This window comes from Manduca sexta, chromosome 17 (assembly GCF_014839805.1).
Source record: "Manduca sexta isolate Smith_Timp_Sample1 chromosome 17, JHU_Msex_v1.0, whole genome shotgun sequence".
Classification (NCBI taxonomy): domain Eukaryota; kingdom Metazoa; phylum Arthropoda; class Insecta; order Lepidoptera; family Sphingidae; genus Manduca; species Manduca sexta.
In genome coordinates, this window is record NC_051131.1 from 13,632,774 (window position 1) to 13,656,755 (window position 23,982).

The window sequence follows — 23,982 nt, forward strand, 5'->3', positions numbered from 1 at the left end:
CTTAATAATAATAAAAGTACTTTCCACTTAGTAATTAGTAAAAAAAAATGCTTTATGATTCCCTCACGAATCTTTTTTCGGTAAAGTTCCTAATCTGAATTTAGTCTCTTTTGCTCATTAATGGCAAAACTCATGTACATTACCAGACATTAGTAAAATACATTAGCAATCGCTAAGGCGATAGCCTAGTTGGTTGTGGAACGGACTGCCGAGACGAATGTCCACAGGTTTAAATCTCAAGGGCACACACCTCTGACTTTTCCAAAAAGTTATGTGTGTATTCTTTGTGAATTATCGATTACTTTAACGGTGAAGGAAAACATCGTGAGGAAACCTGCATACCTGAGAAATTCTCTACAGGAATTTTCTAGGGTGTGTGAAGTCTACCAATCCGCACTGGGCCAGCGTAGTGGACTATGGCCCAATCCCTCTCAGTATTAGAGGAGGCCCGTGCCCAACAGTGGGACAGTATATAATACTGGGCTGATATTATTATTAATCGCTAATATTCATTTTATGAAAGAGGTTTCCATTTTTATGAATTTGTCCTTATGTAAAAGCTACGTAGCATTGCATTACAATAAAAAATTATTATGCCGATTCATAAATGTGCATTTTTCATACAAGCAGTTTTTTTTAAATATATAATTCATTAAAGCCTAATTTAGATGAATCAATACGTTAAAACGCGGGCGAAAATTAGCTCGTCATTGCGTATATTCAAACAGGGTAACTTTTATAAGTAATAATTTCGCACGATTATAACTAGATTTTGACAATAATTATTTATTTATAGGTTTGACGTTTATAAAAGAATTCTTACTTTATGTTATGATATCATACTTTCATATGTAAGGATGTTATAAAGTAAAATACTATATTAGTAGTTTAAAGAAAACAAAAATGTAATATAAGCATAATTTAGACGGATCAATAATTATCATAATATAAGTAGAAAAGGCGAAAATATGTGAAATTCTTTGGATGTCTGACAATTTAGTATAAAAAGTCTAAATGGCTGTGCATATAAACACAAAAAAATCCGTGGGACGAACCGCGCCGCGATCAAATGCTTGTACTTTGTTAACTTGCAACATTACCAGAGTTTTTTTTTTTAATTTTGATTTTCCCTTTATTATTGGGAAGGCAAGGGTTCTAGCCCATACGGCCTCGTCATTATTACCAGAGAGAATACACATGGAGACCACAGTAGTTTTTACTATGTAGAAAATCTCAAAATAAAGGGATCTACAAACAATCAATTGGGTGTTTCAAGCTAAATCCATTACTGGATACATTTTGAAATGGAAAGTAAAAAATGTATTGTGATAGCTTTTTAAATAATAGAAAGCTATCATACATTTTACATGTACACTTGATAAAAACAAATTATGTATAACATTTGAAGTCTGATTGAACTTTACGAAACAATAGCAAATGGCATTCACGTTCAATTTCATACGTCAGTCATACCTATGTGTATGAGACTATCGATATAGGTGCGCCGAATACTTTACAGAGCATATAATACATTGCTACTTATTATATCGTTTAAAATGTTGTCTATGCACAATGGCCTTGAGCTGTGTGAGTTGCGGCAAGCCATTTAAAGGTTTTGCTTTATTTTGTGTATAATTTTCTTGGAAATCAGTTGATAAAAACTCAGTTTGCCATCGCGACATTGAGTAATATATTGCTTATCATACATATAATATGATTCTGTGGATACATGAATCCTTGAACAATCAATATGGGTGATACTTCATCCGATTGTTCCTGGAAAAAAATGGTGATAGCGAAAAGCAACAACAAATGGTTTACTACGATCAAAGATGAGCATAATGATGAAGATATTGTGAATACATCAAACTTTAGTTTAGACGAGGAGCTGTCATCGTACAAAGGAGTAAAATTAGAGCAAAATGAGTGTGAGCAGAACTTTCAGTTGTCTGGTGAGCCGGTTTCGATGATGCAAGAAATAGATCCGCTTGCGCTGAATGAGCCACAGAAACGCAAGACGCGTAAATTATCCGCGCCAAAATGTGAAACACCGGACGAGAGAGCGACGAGGTTGGCTAAAATGTCCGCCTATGCCGCGCAAAGATTGGCTAACGAGCTGCCTGAACAGCGTGCAGCTCGTCTCAGGCGCATGTCCGAATACGCGGCCAAGAGATTGGCGCAAGAGACAGCGGAGCAGAGAGCCAAGCGCCTCGCGCGTATGTCCGCCTATGCAGCTAAAAGACTCGCCAGTGAGACCCCCGAGCAGAGGCAAGCGCGACTTACGAGGATGTCTGCATATGCAGCTAAGAGGCAGGCCATGAAAAGAGTTGCCAGTTCCGTGACCAACGGCACACAAAAACTTATTAATATGAACAGAATGCCTAACCAAAGTTGAGATTGTATGAGTCATTGATTATTAATTTACTTATTTATGTATGATGTAGCTGTACGATTTGTACTTTCTTTTTTATGCAATTTACACTAAATGTAAATAGTTATTTTCTTCATAGATTTATATTGTCGTTTTTTATTTTTGCAAATGTATTTAAGAGAAGGATTTAGCATTAACAGATCAATTATTATGACCTCTGTCACAATAAAAGTAATTTTGTATGATTGTATATTGTCTTTAATATTTACACAAGATAACAAAACACATTGATGATATAATGACATGGTAATGTTTTCAACTTATTGCAATTGCAAGTTATATCTATTCTAGAAGGAGCAATTAACAGCAACATAAATGCAGCTGGGACAGAAAACTTATGAAAAGCAGTTTGAATGTCTTAAAAAAAACAAATACACCACATGCAAATTCAAATAGCTGTTCCTAAACATATTAATATTTTGGCAAGGATCTACCAAAACAAATACTGATATAATCAAATTGTGAAAAATTAATATATCATATTTCACTTTTGTATGGAGATGGGCTGCAAGCGGTACACTTCAGAAACAAACAATAAATTAGCATCAAAACAAAGTGTACAGTTTAGAGCAAGGATGCAATCCTTCCTTTAAATTTCAAAAGTATTCTGTATATAACTTATTTTTTATTCTCCTCAAACAAGCACAAAGTTTAAAATTTAATAGTTTTAACCTTCATTTAAAAAACAAATATTTTTTTATCAAACAAAATTGTTTTAATTGTTATAAATTTTTGGTAATTCCCAATATATATTTTTTATACAATCAAAATGAGACTCAAATTTATACAAGGAATGCTTAAATCAGTCTATATACCCTACACCTAAGGAATACATTTATACAAAATATATTGTGATATAGATCAGTGGTGAAATGTAAAATAAAACCTGAAAAATATAGGTACTAAAACTAATTATAAGTGGATATTAACCCATTATACTGTAAATATTAATTATCTATTTGTTAATAATATTTATTTTAAGAATTTATGTAAACATATACATAAATTATAAAAGAGATGCCAGTAGGAATTAGATAAAACTAATAAAAATAAAAATATATTCACATTGAAGCAGCAGAAACAATTCAAGATTGTAGTAACTGTTTTAGAATGTGTGTCCACCAAGCAGAATGTTGTAGATCTTGACTTCGGTTGAGATTAAGACATTTAAATTAAATTAACTGGCTCCCTATTTTCTTAATTTCGTTTCTGTTGAAGGGAGAATGCAAAGGCATGGTGCATTAACAGTCTACTATTAAGATGTTGCGTTTTTTCACTGTGCATGATACAGGGATATAATATACACCTGACTCCTAAGTAAACTGTTGTATCTGTAAAAATAGCGATTTTCACTTTTTTAGCTTTCATTACCTATGCACTATTTACTTCCAATACCCAAAAAAAGAAAACATTTAGAACTTTTTCAATGGGTTTGATAGTAAATAGTCCCTAGATAACGAAACGCTAAAAAAGAGAAAATCGGCATTTTTTCAAAAACTATATTTTTCTTAAGTCAACGAATTAAAACAAGATGCCATACAAGTATTCTGTTGCTGTCTCAACGTATCGTTACGGCGCTGCGTCAATGTGAATTAAGACGAACACTACAATATAGGATTCTGAAGATCAAAACATTTACTTACATTTTATATATCTAATTGAGACTATAATAATATATAAAAGCCCTAATTTCTTAATAAATTCCTTTTGAAAATGTAATTTTTAACCAAGTGTAATTGTGATAATTGGCTTGCAAGCGATGCTTTGTCATGATACACAATAGAAGGACGGATAGAGAAATAATATAAAGCTATAATGGTTATAAGTGGCGAATTTAAAGTCACTAAAATATACTAAATCCGAAAATAAACTAAGATCCACTATCCACAAAAACATAGCTTCAGAGTTGCGCCAAAAAGTATTGCGTAGCTTTGGAAACATGGCGCATACAATCGCAGCTCTGTCGATAGTTACCTATTTTAAATGTATAGTTCATTTATCATGATTCTTTAAATGTTAATATTTATTGTAGTTTATATCAAGATCAAACATTTATATCTCGTTACAATTGCATTATATTTAATTTAAATTACTTTTACTGGAATTTCAATATGCTTCAGTGGATAATGGACCTAATAATATATCTTACAACCTATTTTAATCTACCTGTGTTATTAATTCATGTCATAGAACATGAAGTTATAAGAAAATGCAAATACACAAATGCGACTTACTGTTATGAAAGATGCATAAAATAAAATGAATAAAAATGTCCTTTTATTATACGAGGCATTTATACACCACATTATCTCGATTCAGATAGCAGTGAAATGCTTTATGTGCTGGTACATAGGACTCATTTCGGCTCAACAATTTGGTTGACTTACGAATTTCTTTATAAAAAGAGAGCTGTTAAAACTCCGACCATGAAGTTTATAAAAAAAAAAACAATATTCCTAGCCAAGAATCAAACCCGCTGATATTGACAAAGAACCACATACTGTATCATAACACCATTCGATAGTGTCACTCATAAGGATCAAATTCTGAGAAGTAATGACATGCGCCAAATTTAAGTATAGAGCTTAAGTTCGTGTTTTTTTTTTAAATATCTTTGTAAACACCTGACAAAGGCTCTGGTTAAATAATTTTGTATTTTAATTGTTCACCTTTTTAAATGCAAAAAATGTTTTTGCAAAAAAATAGCATTTTTGAAAACTATAAGCGACGCTAAGACCTACAATCTTTCAGCCACCGCAATATCGTATTCAAGGACAACTAGAAAAAGATTTTAACAATTTTTAAATTGCCTCAAACATCAAACCAAAACATCTATTAACTTGTTAGACTATTATGCTACATTGAAACTGAGTTGATGTGATCTATGTGGTGTGTAAACGCCTTAATCAGTTATGGGAAGTGTCTTATATTTTATCATAATATTGGTAATGACGTCATACTTTATTCTGTCAAAGCTGCCAGTGCCATAAACAAGAATTATAGTTATTTAAATTTGCCTACGAAAAATACAAATACATTTTTGTAACGTTATTATGAGCAAGTTTATAATAGTTTAATTTATATTAAGCAACCAAAAAAAATACAATATTTTTACACATATTTCTAGTCTAAGATCATCAAATGAGTAATAATTGTTCCATTGAGATTTCATATCATTTTTATAAGTATGATGAATAAAATATTATTATGACCAACATTATATTACTATATTGTGATGTGTCACAAATTAGCTGCATAGGTACAGTCCGTCACATAAAACAGTCAGTACTCAGTATGGCATGCCATTGTGGCAGCTACAATAAATATTCACAAACTTCGCTGCACTACGTGGATTGTAGCTAAAATACTTTAATTGGAGGTTCTCGTACAGTAAGCCCCGCCTCGAACCAGACGACGATCGGTACAGTCGACCACATAATCAGCTGCACTCTAATTGTACAATGAACCCCATCACTGTGTAGAGGTAAAGGCCAGATTTTGCAAATAGTAGCTGGCACTCTTAGCCCCTAATGTTTCCGGCGCGCCGTGTCGGCTAGTGGTGCTTGCGAGGCGCAGGGCGCGCGGGCGCGGGCGCGGCGTGCGCGGCGCGCGCGTGCGCTAGCCGGCGGGCTCGGGCAGCGCCGCGCCCGCCGCCCCCGCCACACCCGCGCCCGCGCCGCCGCCCGCCGCTAGCAGCTGGCGCGTGGACGACGTCGAGCTGTACGAGTCGCCTGATGACCGCACGCTCGATTGGCTTAGCGGCGTGCCTGCCGACAATCACAAATAGCTTGATTGGTAACGTTTGTTAGTCGCGTAACGTTTATTGCAAAATCTATATTCGCATTGCATCACTTCTCATTAACGATAATCTTTACTAATTAATAAGTTGACACACCTACCATGATTATTAAGTCACACCAGACAGTACAACAATAGATACCCTATTTCCTAAGATCCATGCTACAAATAATAATAAAAAAATTAACACCACTCAAAAATTGTACCACATACCAGGCAAGGAAGTGACGTGATGCGGCAGGGCCCAGCGCTGCGGGGTGCACTCGCCGTTACCGGTCGGCTCCTGTAACAGAACCACCATCACAACACGTACGACACACTGTCGTACAACAAAGTGCACGGAAGCCTTGCGTTGCAACTGAGGGACATACAACACCAAGCTACTTCGATAATTATAACCGATTGTGCAATTTCTGTTTTTTAGTTAGAACAAATACGATATTTGTCGTATTGTTGTTGCCGATTTATCGTATTGGCGATTCAGAATGAAGTAGTTAACAAATAATGTGATATATGAAAAAAAAATACAGTAATAAAATTACATTATATTTATATTCGAGTGGATTTCTACAAATTAAAAAATTCATACTCACATTTCACTACCTGTTCATATTCTATAGACCAAAACGATTATGTGAAGAAAATTCACCCCAAGGCAATTGTTAGTAATCATTTTTAAATTATTCTCAATAGCTTAGTTCTTTTAGATATAGAATATGGAGATGAAGAAGAACCCAACATGTTCATTATTATCAACCGATAAAGAACTTTGGAATCGTGCATGAAACAGATACGTCACCAATACGATAAATCGTACTCCCAACATTGGTTCTAACCGCACTCGTGCCAATTAATAACATAAAGTGTACTATTATTACATGAAATGGTTGTGCAAATAATAAAAGGGACGCGTAAACAAAACCAAAACCAACACAAACTTACTGAACGCATACAAGCGGCGATGATGACGTCACCACTACACACGACATCTAACGCGCCGACCGGGTGCACGCTACGCTTGTATATTATTTTCAAAACATATTTATTTTTAATAAACCTACTTAGATTAATATATAGAAGATATGATTAAGAAAAAAAAACTTTGCAGCTTAAATATCGAACACTAACTCAACCATAAATGCATGTCATATTTTTTTTTAATGGCAATATTACTAAAATATTTATTACGTAGAGTAAATAAAAAAAAAAAAACAATTTTCTACTATTGCCGAGATTCCAATCGGCATTTATATTATTATCAATAAAACAAGTTGCAATTATTAACATTTCCCGCGCATTTTGAACAAAAATCGATATTTTAAATAAAGAATTTTATCTCTTTATTTTTTTTTAGTTACATTTTCGAACACCATTTGAATTTTTAAATAAAGAACGATTGGTCAATAGTAGTCGCGGCACCCAGCCCGCGCGCGGTAAAAACATGGAACACTTACGGCGCGTTTGGTTTTGGGTACCGTCAGTATGGTAGTGTTGGTGTCCTCCGGCGTGAAATAGTCCGAGTCGTCGGCGGCCGGCGGCGAGTCCGGCTCCGCGCGCGACTGCCGCCCGCTCGCTGCGACACCCGTGCCGTGTTTACACAGTAACGGAACGTCGACCGTATTGCGACAATAGTACGGTTGGTATTTGCGTAACGCTAATTTGGGGTTGCCAACGTTTTGTAACAGAAATCTGGGTGATATAACCACTTATAAATGAGAAATAATGAATACATTTGCGAACTTTTAAAAAAGTCTGAGTCAATCTGACCGTAAATGCCATGGTAAAGCTGTTATTTCGTATTGGTTTTTATTGGGGGGGTTGTGTCATTACAAACCGAGCTACAGGGTTATTCTACTTATATTATGTAGATGTTGAAGTTCAAAATAAGTCGTCATATATTGTCAATAAATATGTACAGAGTACTTTTAGTTGGCAGCCCCAGCTATTCTATAGGTTACACAAGTGCTTTCATTAGTAAATAAACTACAATTATTAACTATTTTTACAATTAAACTTAAACTAGTAAATTATTATTTATGGGTTTTCTGCCTTATTACTTCATACTTACATCGCAATTCAGTTTAATTCTACGCGACAAATTGTGAAGCCAATTTATACGAACAAGCGATGTTGACATGAAATCTCACTAGACCAGCCATCCTACTTTGAGCTCCCGGTAAAATAATATGGGACCAAGCCTTCTACTCGATGCAAAGCATATCAAAATTAGTTTTTTCTGGTTAAAAAAACTTCTTAGAAATATTTAGCTAGATTTAATATTAAAACATTCGTATTTTTGTCTCAGCGTTGCTTCATTACAGCGACATCTAGTGGTATTCGTCAAAACAGTTGCATTTGCCTTACGAATAAGTTTCTCGTAGCCTTGACCGTTTTTGAATACTCGGTCCAAATGGTAGAATGGTATATTGGTAGTATAGTAATTTGGTACTAACACATAGCCGCAGCGTCGGCATCGGCGTCGGTGTCGGGCGCGTCGTCGATGTGCGCGAGCGCCGGCGCGGAGAGGCGCAGCGCCGCGCTCGCCGGCGACACCGCAGTCCCCGCCGGCGCGCACAGGGACGACACCGACGAGCCGCGCGTCAACACCTACGGGGACATTATAAGCATAATATATATTTATTCACAGCCTATCTTACATCAGCATTTATAAGAAGTTTGAAAAAGATTGTGCAAATTTCTTCACCATTTTTAGTTACAGGCGAAAAGGAAAAAAAATTGAAATTCTCTATACATTTCTGGTCAGCAATTTTAAAAGTGACCAATAAAATTTCAACTTTCTATACATCGAACATGAAACTACACGACTCAAGTCAAATTATACTTTAAAACTATCCAGTATTCAAGTTTTTTCACATTCACTTATAATTTATAAACACCCTGTATACCATAATGACCCCACAGTGGTGTAACATCCTGTATACTCAGTACTGACCCCGACAGGCGCGACGGGCAGCTGCGCGAGCAGAGGCGAGAGTCTCTCGGCGTCGCTGTCGTCCACGCGCCGCGCCTCGTCCTCCGAGCACGCCGCCTCCGCGCACACCGACACGCCGGGGTACTCCAGGCTTATAGACGACTGCACACGACACACCACAAGGTATCCATTACCATTGGCATAAATAATCTCAATAAAATTTTGTTCATAATACTTTTTATAAAGGATCTTACTCCAAAGGGTGTTGGTTTTATGCTTAATTAGCTTTTGCTCACCCGCGTGAAGGAGTTTTTCGAGATAAAGTCTCGCGATATATTTTCCCGCCATAGAAAGTACCCATAACCTTCCCAGCGTCTCAAATCTCCCTACCAAAGTTCATAAAAATCCGTTCAGTAGATTTTGAGAATATCGATCACATACAGACAGACAGAAAAGGGGACTTTCATCATGTAACTTTCAATGCAGGGAAAATGGTATTATGTCAATTGTTATTTTGAGTATGTATCATTGATTGTAGTAATGTACCTTTGAAATCTTTTCATTACAGTTGAGCGGCTTGTGGTTGTAGAGCAGGGGACTGTTCGCCGCTGTCTTCTCTTCGGCGCGCTTATTGGCTTCCTCCTCGCGGGCCAGCAGCACTGACATGCGGAACTAAACAAAACAAATACATATAATCATCACATACAATTCTTGACTTACACATAAAATAGCGTTATGGGTATCGAATTAGGGAATAATATCGACATTATTGGCAGACCACATAGATACAACCAGCCAACGCTGCGTTTCCTGGTTTGTGATCGCCACTCCAGGACTTTTCCTCCCCATCGGCCATCATTTCTACGAGCTATGTGCCCTGCCAACTGCCACTTGAGTTTCGCAACTCTAAAGGCTATTTCGGTTATATTGGTTATACAATTTTTGGTTCCTATAAATTTTAATAAAAAAAATATTTATGAAGGGCAACTTTTAACCAATAATGGACATTTTCAAATACCTCAGGCGTGATGGTCTGTGTTGCGGATCTATCACGTATGCTCTTGACGTCGTCCTTGGAGCCGCTCTTGAGCTTCCTGCTGCTACTGCTGCCGAGGCTGGTAGAGGAACTGCGCTCCAAGTTACAACGGTTCAGGATTTCAGCAGCCTGGATAACACAAGTATACAATGTCATAACATAACAAGAAGGTTTTTGTAGGGTTAATATGTTGCTTTTATTTGTATAATAGTTGGATAATTTGTATGAAAGTTGCATTTATACAGGTTGTTTTAAAAATGCGAACTTTGGCAAAACTACCAATTTTGTTTTTTTTTTACTTTTCTATCTATGGTGACACTATGTTACTTAATGCATATTAGATCTGAATACATGTTAAATTGTATCAGCATTATTCTAACAGTTATGGGTAAAACTCCCTTACCTGCGATGCGGTATCAGTATCAGGACTGGCGATAGTCGGTGCAGGTCTCGCCGGTGGGGCCAGCGCCCTGGGTCCGTGGGGTCCGTTCAGCGCCTCGATGAGCGACACCGGCTCGTACCCCGGCGGCACGCCGTCCACCCCGGTCTCGGAGACAGCCGAGGCGTCAGTGCCCGGCAGGCGTTGGAGAGCTCGGATCTGGAGTAGCGCGCGGAACGGGGCCCTGTGAGTGGGGAAATATTCATATATCGAAATTCGAATGCTGCCGATCGTACATGGTAAAGAACTTTATTATTGATATTATAATTATTTTTCTAATAAATACGTGGAAATTAACGTTAATGAGAAAAATACTTTTTTGGTATTTTTTTTTATATTCTTAGATTGACGGTCACTATATTTTTATTTTATTTGTTTCGGTAAAAACAATTGCATATAGTTATAGGATAACTTGTATAAAAAAACCTGCATTGTCTACAGATCATCTAAATATAAATAGCTATCGTTAATGAATATAGATTAAATATCGCTATTCATATTTATCGATTCCACTTCACGATCGTACCTGCAAATGGGACAGTTATTGGCTTGGTAGCGCAACGAGTCTGCGCAGGAGTTGCACAGGCAGAGATGTCGGCACGGCAGGATCAGAGTGTCTCGCATGTCGCACATACAGATCACACACTCTGAACCTCCATCCTCTGTCTCCTCGTCGGAACTCGGCTGAAATACGAACACACAGGTAAACACCTCATTTGCAGTCTTTTGCAAATATACGCATCTGCGTACTTATGCATTAGGATTTTTATTTTATATAACACTATTTAATTTTGCAGAGTAAAATAAACATTTCATAATAATAGGGTGATTTTATTTTCTGATACAAGATGCGAATAGTTCTTTTAATTTTATTATTTAAGTATGGCAAAGTAACTTCACCGCATGCGATGATATGTATAATTATTATATTGTTAAAAGTACTAGAAGTTAGCTTTGCTGCAGATTATAAACACTGCCTCTAGAACTATACCTTGGTGTCCAGGTTCTTGTTCTCGATGCCGTATATCTCCTGCAGCAGGTAGCAGAGTCCGTCCACGAACAGCTTCTGTTTCAACGCCTTCAGGACATATGTACCGTCAGAGTGCTTCTCAACCACTGCTATTGTGGTGTGCGACTGTCTTATCTCAGCTTTAACATACAAAAATTATAATTTATTACAAAATATATATCATATTAATTTATTTGTATACTCCAATCAGTTCAAAAACATTTTTGTTAAAAATATTAATACTACTGCGAAAATTTCTATCAGTTTGTACCAGCAGTTTTTAAAGCATACAATATTGTTTCATTCCAATTGTATTCATAGCAAAATAAATAGCACCAACCTTCTTGTCCCTCGTCAACCACGCAGTATATCGCTATCGGTATGATCTCTCTATCAGCATTGTATAACAAGTCTTCCTCAGGGTACTTGGACGGGTCGAACACATGCGCAATTTGACAGAACTGCTGGTTGGCACCTTTCTTATAGTGGTACGTTTGTGACGTCATTGCCGCGTCGCGAGGGTAGTAACTGCAAATTGGATGGCATAATTTGGTTTATCAAAATTATGACAACTTCAGTTTTGCTGTAGGAGGAAAACTCGATAAAAATACGTATCAATGTTAAACCAAAATATTGTAACAAAACTTTTCATAATTAGTTATTATTATTATTATTTATTCAAAAGTCACTACTAAGAATTGTGTACCAGACTGTAGTTTTGTATTTATATTATATAGAGAGAACAGTATCACCCAAAGCTAAAACTAAATTCAAGAATCACACAATATAATCTCGGTGCGTTGACCTCATGTTCTGTTGCATTCACGTTTTGCAGAGTCGGCTTATCGCCAGTTACGTCACGGAAGCTATAAATCCTGTTTCATAATAACCAACCACCGTATATCCTGGTGGTTTGTAAGTTATTGTACCAGAACATGTCTTTGACCTCTTTTATGTCATTATTTTAATGAGTATATATATTTTTTTTACGTCTTAGGATGAGTGAAGGTCGAGAAGCCAGTATTATGATACAAAATAAAGCACAGAAAAAGTAATAAAAAGCTTGACAAAGCGATCACTTTAAGTTATTCAATCTCCATCTAATTATTAGGGTTAATTGTACAGTTTAACTGGTAACTGGAAGGCAAGATTGAATAATTTAATAGGGTAATCTATTCCAAACAAAGTCCCGTTATCCGTCTATCTGTATGTTATCGATTTTCTCAAAATCTCCTGGACGGATTTTTATGAAATTTAGTGTGGGAATAGTTTAAGACCCCAGGAAGGTTACAGACTACTTTCTATCGCAGGACTTTTATCTCGCGAAAACTCTTTTATGCGATCGAAGCCGCGAGCTAAAGCTAGTTAAAAATAAATGACAATTAAAACTCACACAACACCAGTCGGTGTAACTTCCTCAGTGCAAAAATAGAATATAGTGATCGCACATCTGGCGTCACAGTCAAACGTGAACTCTATATTGTAATATGTTCCTTTCCCATTGCTGTCCAAGGTCTTGATGATGCCTCCATCACTGATCTTGTTCTCTGCCAGCTTGCCCACTGGTTCCGGACAACGCACAAATCGTAGGGACTCTTTGCGGATGTTCACAAGACTCTTTAGTGTTTTCGTTGGCTCATTTGATTGTGGTGGTGGGTATGGGAACTATAAAAAAAATGCTTATTTAGTTGGCTTCTTTAAGCTGTGTTCCAAAAAAAATATATTCCAGAACATTTGTAATATTTTCGCTGTACCCCTGGTGTAAAAAATTATGTACTTTGAAAATGGAAGTACCCTTTAAGTCATGTTTTACAAAAAAATGTTTTAACATATGGTCTAATATCTTAAGTTATAAGTATAAACTTTTAGCTCACTGGAGTGGGTCTGCTTCCCAAGAAGTTTAGATCAGCATTCTCCCCAAACAGGTAAGCCTCAGGCTGTGGTGTGTCAAACCTTTCACCACCCATGATGAAGTGGCTTCCAAAATAATTACCTGCAATAAAAACATTTATTGTTGTAACAAGTCTCTGTTAAATATTTTAGAAAATTTTGTAACTCAGTTATTTTGTTGTTGTTTAAGTACCTGGTTACGTACACAATATTTTTAAATAATTATTTTTATTTACTTATTTTATATGTTGATGCGAATACATTTGATTTAATCAAAATAATTTATTTACTACAAAGAAAATACATTTCTTTCTTTTACTTTATTAGTTTATTTCCATTGATTTAAAATGATTTCATAATCAGAATACCTTTGTAAACACTCTTAGTGAATTAATAGGCATAAACAACTACCATACCAGTTCAATACAGTTATATGAGAGTAAGTCAAAAGTGTATTGGTTCCTGCATATTTCTGTAAAAATTGTGAGCTCATTGCAAATGCTTCAGTATTTCATAGTTATCACCTGGAGCACTTCATTTACTGTGTCAATATTAGTGTTGGTTATTTCGATAGTAAATTTTTTTTTACTATCGATTTGTCATTATTACTAATGCTTTTTGAGATTATTATAAAAAAAAAGAATAATTTATGGTTAACAGTGGTAATCCCACCCTCTCATTAGTAGAGGAGGCCCGTGCCCAACAGTGGAACAGTATATAATACAGGGCTGATATTATTATTATTATAACACTGGTCACAACAGTAGTCATGTCAGTTTGGCTGATATCAATATTTTCAAACAACCTGTTGGTACTTGTGTACTATTATTATATGATATCACTGACAAATAAATCTTATCATAACACTGTTTAACAACAATGTAGATCAAATAAGGACACTACTACATCTAGCAATGGACAAAAAGTATACTCATAAATCTTAATACCTTCAGGAATGAACTTTAATTATGTGAGTTTTTTTACATTGGAAATAATTAGTTCACTCCATAATCTCTCCTTTTAGCTTGTTAGTAAAGCTTATTGTGAATTAAATCAATCAAAAGTAATAATAAAATAAAAAGCAATTCATATTTTGTTAAGCATGGTGAATAAACTTTTCATAACACTTCTGAGTTATGTATAATACATTGACTTTTGATCGCGGCTGCGCCTGGCCAATATCTAGAGAGAAAATCACACAGGCACCATAGCCTTTTTCATCATTGTTTAAACTACTCTCTGGGCCATATTATAATATTATTCATATTTAAAAAATTAAGTTGATACATTGCTACGTCGCTGTCAGAAAGAAGGACAGAATAACAAACACACTTTCGCATGCATGGTATTTACAAAAGCTGATAGTGAATATTGGCACTTTGTTTTACGAGAAAAAATATATTTGACTGCACTGGTTTTTATTGCATGAAACATGGTCACTGTTAGTACTAATTCCTAATCGTGCTATAACGAAAAGACGCAGAGAAAATTAATAGGGGCACCTATAGAAAGGTCGTACTCACCCGATCTAGGGGGATATTTATACGCGTGATTCGATGTAACATCGGCCTCCTCCACGCCAGCGTGTTGTCTGCTAGTTAAAGCACCCATTTTTGTGGATTAAACAGCCAAATTCACTTAAATAAAATTACATATGAGTGTTTAATTAATCATACGACGAGATGTTTTGTTTCATTTGACATTTTGGACTTCGGAATACGTTCAGAAATTACCAGCTGTCAGTAACCGGAAGTACGTAGCAAAGACTTCGTTCAGTAATTTTGATCTTAGATCACAAGATAAATATAGTTTCGTTTGAAAGTAAATAAATATTACAAAAAAATATTTAGCTAGTTGTATTTAAAATAAAATATACCCTAAAATTTAATTCGTTTTGGGCTAGGTAATTTTCTTTGTGATGTCATCATAATAATTTTGTGTTTATTTACTTGCAACATTTTTTGTACACGTCAAAGTCAAAACTCTTTCCGGCTGTCTTTTCGAGGTTTGGTGTCACTTTGTGAAGGTGCTGATAATATTTTTCTATAAAAATCTATCTCAATCATCATAAGTGTTTTATTGTTGCTAGTGATATTGTGTGTGGATGTTAAGTGACGATCACTAAGATTGTTTTTTGGTTTATTTCAGATCACAATGGGGCGCCGGCCAGCGAGATGGTAAATATTACAACTGTTCTCATACTTCGTGAGTGTTTGTGCATATTTACAATATTTGGTGTGTTTTCAGTTATCGGTACTGTAAAAACAAACCGTACCCTAAGTCACGGTTCTGTCGTGGTGTGCCCGACCCGAAGATCCGTATCTTCGACTTGGGTAAGAAGAAGGCGACCGTGGACGACTTCCCGCTATGCGTCCACTTGGTGTCTGACGAGTATGAGCAGCTGAGCTCGGAGGCGCTGGAAGCCGGCCGTATCTGCTGCAACAAGTACCTGGTGAAGAACTGTGGTAAAGACCAGTTCCACATCCGCATGAGGCTTCACCCCTTCCATGTGATCCGCATCAACAAAATGTTATCGTGTGCCGGAGCCGATAGGTGAGTCACCAAGTGAATGTTATGCAGAGTTTCGCTAAAAATGAGTGAGAACTGTAAGATCATGTGCTGTAACAAAGTTTATCAGCTAACCTTGAATAATATTGGCGGAAAATGCGCTTTTGTCTTCAGAATACAGTTGTTGAGTATATTCTAAGTATAACACGATAATTTCTGGAGCTTGTTGGAGAAAGTTTGATAAACTTTGTAATAATAACTTATAGTAATTTATGCAATTGTGGGACAGGTTTTAAGCATTTTCTTAATGACTTCATCAGTCATTATGTACAGTAATACAGCTTTCATTTACTATTTACTCTAATAATGTGTTATAATATTTCTAAACAATTTGCTGTCTTTGTTTTGCTGCTTATGATTCAGTTGGCAGATAAACAAGTTTTTGTCAAGTCATGCTTGCACAATATAAAGAAATATGGTAAATGTAACAGGATTATAGCTTGGGCTTGTTAGTCATTCTATTTTGTTTCCTAGTAAGGTCAAATGAAGGAAATGCAGGCAATTTATTCAATAATAACCATGCTTGTCATACTAAATGTAATCATATTAAAAACAAAAATGAGCCAAAAGGCTGCAAAACCAATGTGACTAATTCTTATTTTACTTTTTATTGCTTAAATTGTGTTCAGTATTGTATAATTGCATTGAATATTTTACTTGCAATCCATTGAAGTTGTTCTTGGAGAAAGGGCTACTAGAAATTCAATTATTTTTGGTTTGAATGTATCAAACCATAAATAATTGTCTTCAAGATTTCCACAGATCCATTAGGATGAAGTGTTTTTCTATCAATTATCACTTATCACATAATGTAAGGGGCAATTTAATGGCATAGCATGTGTTTATTTGGCATCCACTTATTAAGCTAGTATTAAAATATTAATTTTTTATCAATTTCAATTATATTTATGAAAAAGTGGAGCATGCATTGTTTCTGCCTTTTTCAGGTGCTACCATACCCTGCTGACTAAATTTATTATATAAAATATTAAAATTTACATAACATTGTGTAAGAACTGTTTTCTTGATATTACTTGATATAAATAGATAAATTGGTCAATGTAAACAAACATTGCTGAATATTTCACAATCTACTATCAAAATAGCAAATTTGTTTCTTTAAAAAAAAAAATAAGTACAATGATCAACTATCACACAATGTTTCTTGAAATTTCTTCATATTATCAGACTACTTCTTTTTCCATGAGCCAGGATAAAACATATTTTTTTCCTTGTTAATTTTCAGGCTCCAAACCGGGATGCGTGGTGCGTTCGGCAAGCCGCAAGGTACCGTAGCCCGCGTGCGCATTGGCCAGCCCATCATGTCGGTGCGCTCCAGTGACCGTTGGAAGGCGCAGGTCATCGAGGCTCTGCGTCGTGCCAAGTTCAAGTTCCCTGGTCGCCAGAAGGTGAGATATTGGCTGTCCATAGACTCAAACACTAAGTTACAGTAGCTAGTAAAACATTTATGAGGAACAAGTAATAGAATTGAGAAGCATCTTATCTCTTTTGATATTACTTCTTCACGAGCATACTCTGTTAATCCTAGTGAATAGGTGCTTGTATGATCATTATGGTTGGATAGTAACTTCAAAATATCTGAAACTTTCTTTCTATTATCGAGTTTTGAATTAGACTTCACCAACATTAATGAGTTATAAAGCATTAAATAGATAAATGTTTTATGGGGATGCATTGTCCAATTTGTGAAAAATGCACATAATTTAATACAATCTGCCATAATTATGTTTTAACATGCAATGCCCTATTGTCGACTTTATATCGTAATAAACATTACAATCTTTCCTATGGTATGTTTTAATAGTGCAAGATCTTACAAGCAGGTATAAAGTCCACTTGTTTGCGAATTCATTTATTATTAAAATCCATGTATGCTTACATTTCCACTTCCCAAGCTGCATAATAGCATTTGCACATAATATGCAGGGCACATGCATAATAGAAATGTGGCTTATTCTAGTAAACATCAATAACTAAACCATGGTTTATTATTCCAGATCTATGTCTCCAAGAAGTGGGGCTTCACCAAGTACGAGCGCGAGGAGTTCGAGAAGCTGCGTGACGAGGGCAGGCTGGCCAATGACGGCTGCAACGTTAAGTACCGCCCCGAGCACGGACCCCTCGACACCTGGAGGAAGTTCCAGACCGAGATCCACAATGTATAAATTTTGTAATCTATAATACACTCCAAAACATCTGAATTGGTTTTTTATTTCTTAACAAATTCAAATAAATAATTACATTACATATAATAGCTAGCAGCAAATGTACTTTTTAACACAGGCACAGCAAAGTGACCCCAATGCACCTGATGGCAAAAGGAGCGGAGTCCAATAAAATGTCGACTGACGAGAGATGAAGGGATTTAGTTTTATATTACAATATGTTATATAGCCTATATACCTTCCTTGATAACTGGGCTATCAAACACTAAAATATGTTTTCAATTTGAACTAGTAGTTTCTGAGATTAGCTTTCAAACAAACTGTTCAACCAATAAATGTACAGATAAATGTGGCTTCCATTATCAGCACAAAACTTGTAGAAGTTTTTGTGTAGCACAGAACTTGCTAAACTGGCTAAATAATAATTAGTATCATATACTTAGTAGGTTGAAGTTCATATAAAAATCGTATAAAATTATATTTTTTTACTACATGATAATAAAATCCATTTCATTTTCATGGCTCGATGTACGGTAGCTATTTAAAAAACGAGTCAATAGATTTACAAGGTATTTTAGTCTTCTTAACTGGAGATTCAGATTTCTTCCTCCTTTTAGCACTACTTGTTATAAATAATGGAGTTGCCTTTTTATTTAATTGCCTATTTAATCTTTGCGCTTCATGGAAATCCAAATGTTCTGCAAATTTCTCTACAGGTATCTTCTTTCCGCATTCAGAGCACATCTCAGTCACAATATTGTCATTTAGTTTGACTAAGAAGTTGGCTAGCGATTTGGTATCATTTTTAATTACAGGTTCGTCAGTTTTCTTCTTTTTTCGTTTGTCTTCTGCAGGTGGTATTGGAATAGCATTAACTTTTACTTTATCTTTACGCATTTGTTGGCGGTCTTCATCTCTTAGCTTCAATGCAAGGTGGTAATCTGAATGTGTTTCAAATTGATCAATAGCCACCTTCTTACCACATTCTGGACAATCGAAAGTTTCTATTTTCTCTACCAAATTTGCGTGACTGTCAACTTCAGTATTGTCCCGTACATTTGCGGGATTTTCTAAATCATTGTTTTCGGTTTCAGGTTCATTATCAATTTCCACCTTAGTTTTAAGCAATTCCCTAATACTGCTTATACTTTTTACCCTTATGTCGTCTTGTGGATCGTCTTCAAAGAGCGCTATGCTCTTATTAATTTCATTATTAATCGTAGAACTTGAGTAATCTGTATCATTACTATTTTCTCCACATTGAACAACATCACATACAGGTGTCGTAGGTTTTGCTGGCGTATCACATTCATTATTACCCGGTTGCTGGTCACTTTGTTTCAATTTACCATTGAGCATTTTAGCAAAAAATGATTCTTGTTTATAAAGACTTGATTCAAATACTGCATCACTTTTTACGGATTTATCTGGGGGCTCTACAGATTTTGTGTTTTCTGTAGTAACTGTATTGGTTTGGAAGAATTTCTTTAGTATGTAATCTTTATCACAGTTTTTATTGGGTTTCTTTTGCACTTCATTTGGTTTTGCCTCAGATTCTGATTCTGGTGCATTTTCTTTGTTAACTACCTTGTCCTTTGATGTTCCAGCACCAAAGTAATCTTTTATCTTTTTTGTTTTCTTAGCATCACAATTGTCTTCAAATTTTCCAACACTAATGCCTAAGAATTTTATAGGTGCCTTCAGTTTTCGGTTTGCCTCTCCATCTGTAATTAAATTTTGTTCTATAATGTTTACTACTTGTACTCTAATTTCTATGATTTGAGAGATTCTCTTTTAACAATAGTTATAAAATTGGATGTATATGATATTAAACTTATTCATATTACCTTTAGGTTTACATCCTTCAGAACTTTCTAGAAGTAACTCCAAAGCTTTATTTGATAACAGCTCACCACACAGTTCATCTTCACTCACAAAATTGTAAGATCTTGAACTGCTGGTATCCCTACCATCTAGAAGTTGTACAGAGTAGCTAACAACCATTTGTTTTGGCGTCCTATTGTTTTCTAACGCATCTTTTTCTAACCGATCTTCTATTTCGTCCCCTAAATCCCTGAGCCATTTCTTTAAGCTGTCCAAGTCATTGACGGCAGATTTGCCTCTTAATTGTTTGCAGCATCCAATGCTTTTTGGATTGAATCTGGCTTGCACTGGTTCTAGGTCGGTGCCACGTGCTATGTTGTACAACCATGTGCTAAAACATAAAATTATAGGCAAAAAATTTAATACAATATTAATTATATCAAAATTATTATTATATTATTTTCTTAATATCGAAAGGATCTTAGCAATTCTCTCGCTATTCGCAGCATATAAAAAGAAAAAGCTATCAATTCTCAGTACAAAAGTACATGTAAATACAAACATTGATGTATTAATTTGTAAAGAAAAAAATATGTACCCATTTTTTTCTTCAAACTTCGCTTGGAGCTCTCTTTCTGTAAATCTTTGAAGTTCAGCCATGGTCTTAATTTTCAAAGTGTCACAAACAATATCCCCGAATTTACCACCAAGGTGCTTCACTTTTTTCAGAGAAAGTGTACTGAAAGGAAACATCAAAGATAAGTTATGATTTTTTTATTATCATATAATTATCATACATGTTACTTACTTATAAAGTATATTGATAGAATGTTTCGGCAATATTGTTTGTTTGTTTGGCTTGTTCATACCACAGACAAGTTTTGCCAGAATTTTATTATGAGCGATTCCAGCTGAACACCTGTAGCCTGGATAAAGGAATTTGTATATGTCAACAAAAAGGAAATTAGTAAAAATTATGTAAAACTCTGGCACAATTTATTTATAAGCATTTTCTTTCTTTGAAATATTACAAATAAACTTAAGAAATATGCTTAATTTACACTATGATAGAATATTTGTAGAGAATAAGTTATTTATTATTACATACTAATATCTGGAGTAGTAATGGAGAAAGCTTATCGCTTACCCCATCATCAAGTAAGCTTAATGTACACAAGTATCTCTGCCTATCCCTAGGGTAATTAATATATATTTTTTTATATTGGCATGGCAACGTAACGTCACTGCGCCTGATGGTAAGTGGAGTGGGGTCCAATAGAATGGCGACTGACGAGAGATGATTACCCCTTGACAGTCGACACAGTTATACCAGCCTGTTTGAAACAGACATACAGGCTGATCCTGATCACACACTTAAATGGGCCACTATGAAGAGTTTTAACACTTTGTGTACAGTGGCCGATATCTGGGCCGATACAGAATATATCCTATCATCAGCAATATTGTTGTAACTTATCAAGTAAATAAAGAAATAAAAGAAGCAATCTATTACCTGTTTCATTGTACACAGCAGCTCTTATCTCACTGACGATAACGGCCCCAATAAGGAGATGTTGTGCATGTTCATAATCAAAGTCAATGGACTCCGCACCACAAGTGTGTACATCAGCCAGGAACTCCTCCACACAGTCGTAGCCCAGGGCGTAAGTGTTGGGGATTATGCTTGCAGTTATCGTGTTTATATTTAAATTTTTTAGTCTCTGTTGTACCTGAAAATATTAATGATTGGTAATTTACTTCAAATGCTATATGTATGGAAGTATCTAAGGAAGTAGAGGTAGGTAGTGTTCATTTTCTTAAATTATTAGATAAACTATTTAGCAAAGATTAGATACATAGGTAACTAAGTCTGAACTTACCCAGCCATAAATAGCTAGGTGCAGATTTTTTGAGAATAATAGAAAAACACTAAAATTTTGATAAAAATACTTCAAAATGTTGTTAAATTACAACATTATGCTAAGTGCTTGTTACTAATTGTGCAATATAAAGCAGGCACCAACTCCAAAAAACTATGTTAATGTACATATAAACAAAAAAATACATTTAAACTGTACCCTGCCTTTTTTGAAGTTGACTAAAGAAAACATTAATTGGAAAGAAGATTACATTGCTAGTGTTTTTCCACCACTTTAAAAAAAAATCCCAATCGCTTTTTACGACTTGCTAAGAAATTATTTATTTTATTTGGCTAATTGGTTCAATCGGATTGAAGATTGCGTTTGGGATAGTTTATTGAAAACAACTATTAATAATTACTAATTAAGCGATAAATAAAGTGAATATATTTCTGATTCCTAGTTGTTTTTCAAATTCTATACTATAACTAAATATATTTTTGAAATAATAAATGTACCAGACATTGATACTGACTGGAGCAGTAATGTCTAAATATGCTTCGTCAATAGATGCCCTCTCTAACAAGGATGTGAACTTTTGAAGAACTTTGGCCACTTCTTTACCAGCATCCCTGTACCTATAATGAAAGATTTTTTTTTCAGATATGAAATCTGATAATGAGCCTTATCGTCCCACATAACAAAAGTCAGTCATTTCAATAAAACTAGGAATATGTTTGTTAGAAGTAAATGCAATAACCACAGAACAAATTTAGATGAAAATTGCTCTGGATTAATAAAAGCTACTTTTACACTTAAAAATACATGGTGTATTTTTTTCAGAAAAAGATGTTTTATACAAGTGAAGTCACAAGCCATACTGTGTTGTGTTAGGTGTTACTTACTTTGTAATATCTGCTTTCCCCCGCTGACAGGGTACGGAAGGCAGTTGTATTTCTGGACATTTCTCCTTTGCCTCATCACCTCTCATGTGTCTTGTGACTCCCATTGCTCTCGCCACATAATTTACTGCTATGATCCTATAATGTAGCAAATTTTATATTTAATGCTTACAAAAAATATATATATTTTATGGAGAATAAAATTAAATGTGAATGATATTCGTACTGTGTTACAATATATCCATATTATTCTAGATTTCGCATCACTAAGTAGTTTTTGCTTGCGGCTATACTTTCACGAAAGCTTTTCTGGGGAAAAAAGGCCTGCTGTATATTATCCCAGGATGAAAAGTAGCCTATTTAAGGACATAGGCTACTTTTTATGGGAAGGTGTAGGGTCTCAAACTGTCTCCATGCCAGATTACATTGAAATCTGTTTGTTGGTTTTTGAGTTTATCGAGTTCAGGCAGATGGATGCGGTGGGGGACTTCGTTTTATAATATGTAATGATAGATTTTGAGATATTGATAACTGTGACATCGATGAATTATCTAAGATAAACATGTTACAATTCGATTATGTGACGATATAATGTTCGTTGACATTGTGTGCAATCAGTGAAGGCCTTAGGAGGGGTTGAAAGGAGGCAACCGCATCATCTAGGGCCGCCACTGTGTGCAATATTACTGTAAACAACAAGCATGATATAAAATAAATACTAATTTACCCTCCACCCTTCCATGGGTTATATTGCACAACGGCTATAGGTTTCCCTTTTAATTCAGGGTTTAATTTTTCTTCCACTTGGCAATAAAAACAGTCCATGTCTATCAAAACCACCACTCTATTTTCTGAATCCATTTTGAGTTAAAAACGATTTATCACAGAAGTTCATTTAGAAAAATAAATTAAGTAGTAAAATTGGCTCAAAATTTACATTATACAAGATTATTTACGCGTTTACGCGCCAAACTAAACATGGAATGACAAAATCATGACTGTCATGTGTCAAAAATACTTTTTTAATTATTTTTTTTTTTTTTTTTTTTTTTATAATTCATCCTTATAGGACAGGCTATAGTCTTACGACCATACTGCCTAGTCTTAC

At 35.2% G+C, this 23,982-nt stretch overlaps 4 protein-coding genes across 5 annotated transcripts; 2 read left to right on the forward strand and 2 right to left on the reverse strand.

Moving 5' to 3' along the window:
• Window positions 1-1,551: 1,551 nt before the first annotated feature.
• Window positions 1,552-2,621, forward strand: LOC115442564. Its single transcript, XM_030167624.2, has one exon. It carries the CDS (start codon window positions 1,751-1,753, stop codon window positions 2,393-2,395), a length of 645 nt encoding a protein of 214 aa, XP_030023484.1. The 5' UTR covers window positions 1,552-1,750; the 3' UTR covers window positions 2,396-2,621.
• Window positions 2,612-15,256, reverse strand: LOC115442563 (E3 ubiquitin-protein ligase MGRN1). Of its 2 annotated transcripts, XM_030167623.2 has the most exons (14): window positions 15,059-15,256; window positions 13,520-13,638; window positions 13,039-13,310; window positions 11,986-12,173; window positions 11,628-11,785; window positions 11,163-11,320; window positions 10,601-10,820; window positions 10,180-10,326; window positions 9,708-9,833; window positions 9,183-9,323; window positions 8,683-8,836; window positions 7,684-7,802; window positions 6,443-6,512; window positions 2,612-6,198 (listed from the first exon to the last, which is right to left on the reverse strand). In XM_030167623.2, exons 1-14 carry the CDS (start codon window positions 15,144-15,146, stop codon window positions 6,050-6,052), a joined length of 2,109 nt encoding a protein of 702 aa, XP_030023483.2. In that variant the 5' UTR covers window positions 15,147-15,256; the 3' UTR covers window positions 2,612-6,049. The 2 variants fall into 2 exon arrangements, 1 of the variants encoding a protein (XP_030023483.2); XR_005112465.1 differs by lacking the exon at window positions 7,684-7,802 and having other exon boundaries at window positions 6,121-6,198.
• Window positions 15,257-15,442: 186 nt separating this feature from the next.
• On the forward strand, window positions 15,443-18,325 carry LOC115442579 (60S ribosomal protein L10). Its single transcript, XM_030167654.2, has 5 exons — window positions 15,443-15,561; window positions 15,684-15,712; window positions 15,783-16,088; window positions 17,350-17,512; window positions 18,122-18,325. Exons 2-5 carry the CDS (start codon window positions 15,690-15,692, stop codon window positions 18,287-18,289), a joined length of 660 nt encoding a protein of 219 aa, XP_030023514.1. The 5' UTR covers window positions 15,443-15,561; window positions 15,684-15,689; the 3' UTR covers window positions 18,290-18,325.
• A 434-nt stretch (window positions 18,326-18,759) lies between these two features.
• Window positions 18,760-23,869, reverse strand: LOC115442578 (DNA polymerase eta). The gene is made up of 8 exons (XM_030167652.2): window positions 23,602-23,869; window positions 22,878-23,012; window positions 22,508-22,610; window positions 21,627-21,843; window positions 20,922-21,039; window positions 20,712-20,852; window positions 20,137-20,504; window positions 18,760-20,013 (listed from the first exon to the last, which is right to left on the reverse strand). The coding sequence occupies exons 1-8, from the start codon at window positions 23,733-23,735 to the stop codon at window positions 18,827-18,829; spliced, it is 2,403 nt and encodes an 800-aa protein (XP_030023512.1). The 5' UTR covers window positions 23,736-23,869; the 3' UTR covers window positions 18,760-18,826.
• Between the last annotated feature and the right edge of the window lie 113 nt (window positions 23,870-23,982).

Coding starts and splice junctions, on each gene's coding strand:
- LOC115442578 (XM_030167652.2), bottom strand. CDS start 23,735: ATGGATTCAGAAAATAGAGTGGTGGTTTTGATAGACATGGACTGTTTT. Junction 21,040..21,626: donor TGCTGTGTACAATGAAACAG/GTAATAGATTGC, acceptor TCCTTTATCCAG/GCTACAGGTGTTCAGCTGGA. Junction 20,853..20,921: donor TCTATCAATATACTTTATAA/GTAAGTAACATG, acceptor GTTTCCTTTCAG/TACACTTTCTCTGAAAAAAG.
- LOC115442579 (XM_030167654.2), top strand. CDS start 15,690: ATGGGGCGCCGGCCAGCGAGATG. Junction 15,713..15,782: donor GGGCGCCGGCCAGCGAGATG/GTAAATATTACA, acceptor GTGTGTTTTCAG/TTATCGGTACTGTAAAAACA. Junction 17,513..18,121: donor AGTTCCCTGGTCGCCAGAAG/GTGAGATATTGG, acceptor TTATTATTCCAG/ATCTATGTCTCCAAGAAGTG.
- LOC115442563 (XM_030167623.2), bottom strand. CDS start 15,146: ATGGGTGCTTTAACTAGCAGACAACACGCTGGCGTGGAGGAGGCCGAT. Junction 11,321..11,627: donor ACAAGAACCTGGACACCAAG/GTATAGTTCTAG, acceptor TTCGTATTTCAG/CCGAGTTCCGACGAGGAGAC. Junction 6,199..6,442: donor TCACGTCACTTCCTTGCCTG/GTATGTGGTACA, acceptor GATTGTCGGCAG/GCACGCCGCTAAGCCAATCG.
- LOC115442564 (XM_030167624.2), top strand. CDS start 1,751: ATGGGTGATACTTCATCCGATTGTTCCTGGAAAAAAATGGTGATAGCG.